At 45.2% G+C, this 6,000-nt stretch overlaps 1 protein-coding gene across 3 annotated transcripts in view; it reads right to left on the reverse strand.

Moving 5' to 3' along the window:
* Positions 1-5,634, reverse strand: part of MRPL33 (mitochondrial ribosomal protein L33) — an 88,692-nt gene extending 83,058 nt beyond the window's left edge. The window contains exon 1 of one of the 3 annotated variants that reach the window (XM_053201076.1): positions 52-217. Coding sequence is in view for 2 of the 3 variants with exons in the window: in XM_053201077.1 (XP_053057052.1) it covers positions 252-315 (64 nt within the window). In the remaining variant the exon portion in view is untranslated. Of the gene's footprint in view, positions 1-51; positions 218-251 lie in introns of those variants that run through there. The other 2 variants (XM_053201077.1, XM_053201078.1) reach the window with 2 other exon arrangements.
* Between the last annotated feature and the right edge of the window lie 366 nt (positions 5,635-6,000).

The following is a 6,000-nucleotide window of genomic DNA, read 5'->3' on the forward strand; positions in this document are numbered from 1 at the left end:
GATTTGCTCCAGGCCACGCCCCACGCCGCCCCCCACCCCTCCCAAATAAACCTCCAGACCCGACGCTGTCTCTTGCTTGTGTTCAATATGAGCTAGTTGTTTTATCTTTGTAGTGGTGGAGGCTGAACTCCCTTTCTCTACTAGAGAGGGAGTTTAAAAGCGCTCAGGGTTCGCGCTCCAACCCTTGCCTCTTACTTCCGGGGCAGAGTTAGGTCTTTCCACACTTGTTTTCACTAAATAATCGCAGCCACCTGCATTAAAGCCACAGGCTATGTATGTGTTTCTCAGCTGCTCCAGACTACCAGGCTCCCGCATATTTCCTTAAAATGTTGCCTTCTTTTGCTTCTTCCGGCCCAACTTCATCCCCTCCTGGTTAAGAGCTGCTCTTAGTCCCTTCAGGGTTAGAACCTCCACCTGAATATCCCCCGTTCCTTAATTATCTGTTGGATTTCTAGGAGGGCACGACCTTGCGTATCTTATGTTAACGTGCCTTATTAGAGCACCCAGCACAGTTGCCTGCAAGAGGGACTGAATAACTCATTTGGAGTGCTCACATACGTTGCCTAATGTGACAAAACTAGTAAATGGCAGAGTCAGAATTCGAACCCAGATTTTGTCTGAATGCCAAGACTCATGCCTTTCCCACTAAACATTGGGACCTAATCTGCATCTTCAGTTCTTCACTTCTCTCTGCAAGGAACTCCTTCAACACTAGGAACTTCATCTGTAACCCCATTCCCCAACTAACAATCAAGACTTTCAGATTTTTTCCTCATCTATGATTTTGTCTATATATTAAATCTTAACAAATGTGTGAAATAAAATTCAATCTCATGGATTATATTCACTAAAAGTAATAAAATTATTTAAAAGAGAAAATTTAGCTTTTCAATACAATTCAAGTTTGTAAAAATTAGGACTGCCCTTGCCCTTCGTACCTTATAGTTTTTTCACCCTCTAATAATTTTCAGTCCTCTTGATAATCTGACTTTAACAACTGAGTACGCTGTAGGTGCCCAAATCCTTCCTTACCTTGTGCAGTTTGCTGACAAATAGTTTTAGGTGTTTAAGAGGGTAAGGTTTCTTATCTAGGAAATTCCTTTAAAGGATATATAAGAAAGAACACAGGACTGGAAGCCAAGAAACATGAATTTCAGCCTTTGTTCTGTCCTTTGGAAAGTCTTTCAACTATTTACACCTCGGTTTTATGCTCAGTGGGGCATTGGATCAGTGGATCTCATCCCTAGATGGTATAGCAGAGTCACCTGTGGCCTTTTAAAAGCTCCATTTGCCACCAGTGAGGCCCAGAATCTGTATTTTCTCCCAAATTTTCTATAAAGAGGCATTTCAAACATATCAAAAAGTTGAAAGAATAGTGCAATGAACACATCATATACCCAATGCAATCAATGTTAACATTCTACTCTCTCTGTATACTATTTGAATAAATAAATATATTTTTATATATGGTTTTTTGCTAAGCTGTGTGAAAATAAATTGCAGACGTCACAAACCTTCACCCCTACACATTTAAGTAGGTATCTGTCAAGACTAAGATTACTATAACTATACTACTGTTTTCACTTCTAAAAGATTAACAATAGTTTCCTAGTATCTAGTCCATATTCAAACTGTCTTTTATAGCTGGTTTCTTCAAAAACAGTACCCAATGGCTAAGACAACATCTCTGTCTCTCTCAGAATCTGGCATCAAACTTTTGCCTCCCCTCCTTCCTCCTCTCCATAGAACCTGTTCTGGTGAGGGCCTCGACCCCTACACAACCAAATCTCATGGTCAATTCTTGAGCCTCATTATACTCAGCATCTATCAGCATTGTTTTTACACAGTTGCTCACTCCCTGCTCTTGAAAAACTATCTTCACTTGGTGTCCAGGTATCCGCTCTCTTGGTTTCCCTCCTTCCTCATCAACAATTCTTTCTCCATTTTCACCTCACCATTTTCACCCTTCAGTGGAGGCATGCCCAGGGCTCAGTCCTCGAATCTCCTCTGTCCACACTTATCCCCTTGGTGGTCACACCTAGCTTGGGTTTTGAAACACCCAGGAGCTGAAGATTTCCAAATTTATATCTCCAGTCTCAACCTTTCCTCTGGATTCCAGATTGGTGTATTTAACTGCCTACTTGATATCACATGACCAAAATCAACTTCCCGAACTTGGTCTGTACCCGTAAGGCATCCCCCATCTCAGTATGTGGCAATTCCATGTTTCCAGTTGCTCAAGTAAAAAGCCCAGGAGCCAACCAGACACCTCGTTCTCTCATGACCTATATGTAATAAACCAGTAAATTGTGTCATTTGAATGTTACCTAATCAGTGAAGCCTTCCCTGGCCACAGAAAGAAAGCAACACACACACACACACACACACACACACACACACACACACACACACACCCTCCCTATTCTCCTTACCCCACTTTACATTTTCCTACCGCACGTCTCACCATTTAGTATTTTTTGGTGTATTTGTTGGCTTCCTTATTATCTGTCTTTGCCTACCACAATGTAAACTTCTTAAGATCAGGAACTTTGTCTTATTCACTCACTGCTGTATCCTGGCACCAAGAACAGTGCCTCCAACACCTTTTGACTGTCTGCTGAGTGAAAGAATAAATGAATCCGAGATGAGAGGCACCATGCCAAAGTTAAATTATTAATATTTATGTTTAAATGGCAAACAATGATAAGTATTTGTGTATTAATAGTTTCGGGGTTCAGGAGAATTTATCAGCTTGTTTCTAAAAAGAGATAGCATATGAATTATTTCTTGAAATTTCTGAATGGAATAGAAAGGAAGCAGTGACTGTCTAGTCTCATTACTTCAACCTGCACCCACCTGTTATTTACACCTAACACTTTGTTGGCAGTTGGTAAGTGTTAATTAAAATGTTTATTAATACAGATGTAATTCCTGATTTGGATTAGAGGGGAGGATTTCCCGGATATACATAATGAGCCCTCTGTGCCTTATTAAAGTGTAGAACAATTAGAGAATCCTGGTAGCCCAAGTGGAAGGGGTGAAGGCCTTAGGGGAGGGGCATCCACCTCTTTGCAGGGGGAGGTGGGGGGGGAGGTACAACTGTTTAACCTGGATTCTCAGCCCAGGAAAGCAGATGTTCAACATTTATTGAACATCTTCTCTTGCAGCGCTTTAGACGCAGTGTCTGTGTGGTGTCAGTCAACACTGAATTCCCAGCACTTAGCACGGGGTTTCAAACCCAAGGATCTGGAGGTTACTCCACTCCTCCTCTGCTATTCTGAGAGGCCTCTAACTGCCCATTTTCCAGTCCATTTTCATACCTATGTCCCACCTGACTTATGGTTGGGAAGTACAGTCATTGTTCTTATCTATAGGGTCAGAGATCCTGGCTCCCTGACTTGTTCTAGGGGCCTGGGAACATGGGCAGTGTGGGAAAGGAGACTCTACAGAAGGCCAAGGCTCCCTGCAAAAAGCTAGCACCTTCCCAAGTTTAGACACCCCTAAGCAGAAGACACAGCTTCAAAATTAGCTCCTATGCCTCAACAGCTTCATATAGCAAAGACTTCCTGAGGGAGCAAGACTAAAAGCTGGCAAGACCTGGGGGCACCAGCTGGGCTCAGTCTGTGTGTGGTGAGTGTCCTCAGGTTGGCATTCAATGCCCTCTATAATCTAGTCTCAGCCTCCTGATTAGGCCCATCTCTCTCCACTGGGGTCCTTTCTGGGACACTGGGAATCAGTCCCTTTCTAGATGAAGTCTTTCCAGACCCTCAACTCCTCCTCCCACCCCACAGGTCCCGTCCACATATTCCTCTCAGAGCACCTAGTATGCTTCCCTGCACTCCTCAAATCACTGGTCCACCTCCCCGACACTGGCATCTTAGTCTCTCGAAGGCCAGAACTTCTCTGAATCTCTGTACATCATCCCCCTACTCCCCAAGCAGGAACTCCTGAGGTCGCTGCCCTACTCACTTTGACAAATGTAACTGAGTACCTTCTGTCCCCAGAGAACCCACCTCCAGCCATTCTCTTCTATCTTCCTCCCCTCCTAGGCCCATCCCAAGGCAGGCAGAGTTGGGGAAGGGGGTGGAGCCTGGGAAAGAATAACAGCAAAGGCACGGTGTGTGAAAACTGAACAGTGAGCATCCTCTTGGGGCTCAAGTGTGTGAAGAAGTGAGGGAGATGAGCTAGAAAGGGTGGCTGGAGCTAGGTCATGAAGAAACCAGGACGTTGTGGTCCCGTAGCCGTGGGACAGTTAGGTGATGTGATCAGACCTGTGTAGGGGCAGCATCTGAAATCACACAGTTTTCCCAGCTAATTGGGAGAGATAGGGACTCTCCCATCCCACCAAACAGAACATTCCCAAGAAGCAACAACAGGTACTTTCTCTGCTCTACATGCTAATGCCTAACTTATTTAATTAACACATGTATTTGGTGTTTCCTGAAAAATTGGCAAGTTTTCCCTGCTTATTTATTATCTTAGACCAGTCACTGGGCCCTTTTTGAGGTGGGGAAAGGGAAGGAGGAAGGTGCCATGGACACCTTTGAGAATCTGCTAAAAGCTATGGCTTAGCTTTGCCAGGAAGTGCACATATGCTTATCCAGAAACAATTTTACCTGGATTTTCCAGTGGCCCTCAACCTTGGCTGCACATTGGAACCACCTGGGGAGCTTTATAAACCACTGATGCCTATCTCCCACATGAGTTTTTAAATTAATCAATCTGAGTGCAGTCCAGACATCGGGTTTTGTTTTTTTTTTTAACGTTTATTTATTTTTGAGACAGAGAGAGACAGAGCATGAACGGGGGAGGGTCAGAGAGAGAGAGGGAGACACAGAATCTGAAACAGGCTCCAGGCTCCGAGCTGTCAGCACAGAGCCCGACGCGGGGCTTGAACTCACGAACCACGAGATCATGACCTGGGCTGAAGTTGGACGCTTAACCGACTGAGCCACCCAGGCGCCCCATGACATGGGGTTTTTTAAACTCCCTAAGAGACTCAAGATTGAAAAGTACTGGGTTAGAATATGTGGTTGCCAAGCTAGGACCCCTATCTTAGACCGTAAGTTCCAAGTGTGTCCATTGAACTTCACTGGTGAGCAGCACCTCCCCGAATAGGATAGGGAGGGAAGAAAGCGGCCAATCTGAAAGAGTGAGGAACGCTTGAAGCTGAGAGCAAAGAGAGGAGGTGCTCACATACATTCCAGAAGGCTGCGGAACACTTATTGAGAGAGACGCCAGAACAGAAGACAAAGAGCAGAAAGTTGAACAGCCTTCCTGAAAGATGGATGGAAGTCCAGAGGGCAACACCCTTCCCACCCACATACTTCACCTGCCCCAAGAAGAGCCACGATCATCAGAGGCTGACAGAAACAGTCTTTGGGGAAAGTCAACCAATTAAATGTGTGGTTTGGCTGGTGGGTGATGTGGGTGGGGAGAGGATAGCAGTAAAGAATTTGTGAGGGTGTGGAGGCTTAGAGGTAATGGGCTGAAACTCTGCTGGAGGAGGGAAAGATTTGGGTCACAGTCAAGGAGAGTCATTCCTGTGGTGGGTAGGGAGCAGGACTGTGGTAGAACTGCACGTGTGTTGCAGGCCAGGCTTCGCCATTTATAACCATGTGACCCTGGACAAGAACCTGGGACTCGTGTGAGGATAACTTCAGAGGAGCACACAATCTCAGATGACTATCATGAAGTCGTCTCTAAGGCTATTTCCATGGGGAAGTGCCACAAAGCTCAGAAATTGTCCTCCGAAAATGCTCTTGTGAGTTTTCAGACCTGGTATCCGTCAGAATCACCTGGGGTGCTCGCCGCCAGGTAATCCAATTCTGTGGAAGGGGGAATGAGACCCACAGGTATTTTGTGACTGTCACCTATAGCTTCTGATGTTGCATGTGCTTTGGGAATCAGTGCTCTACATGTTTCTCAACTCCTGGGGATCCTGTTGCAGGATAGATTCTGAGCCAGTAGGTCTGAAGCAAGGCCCAAGGATCTGCATTT

This window comes from Acinonyx jubatus, chromosome A3, assembly GCF_027475565.1.
Source record: "Acinonyx jubatus isolate Ajub_Pintada_27869175 chromosome A3, VMU_Ajub_asm_v1.0, whole genome shotgun sequence".
Lineage (NCBI taxonomy): Eukaryota > Metazoa > Chordata > Mammalia > Carnivora > Felidae > Acinonyx > Acinonyx jubatus.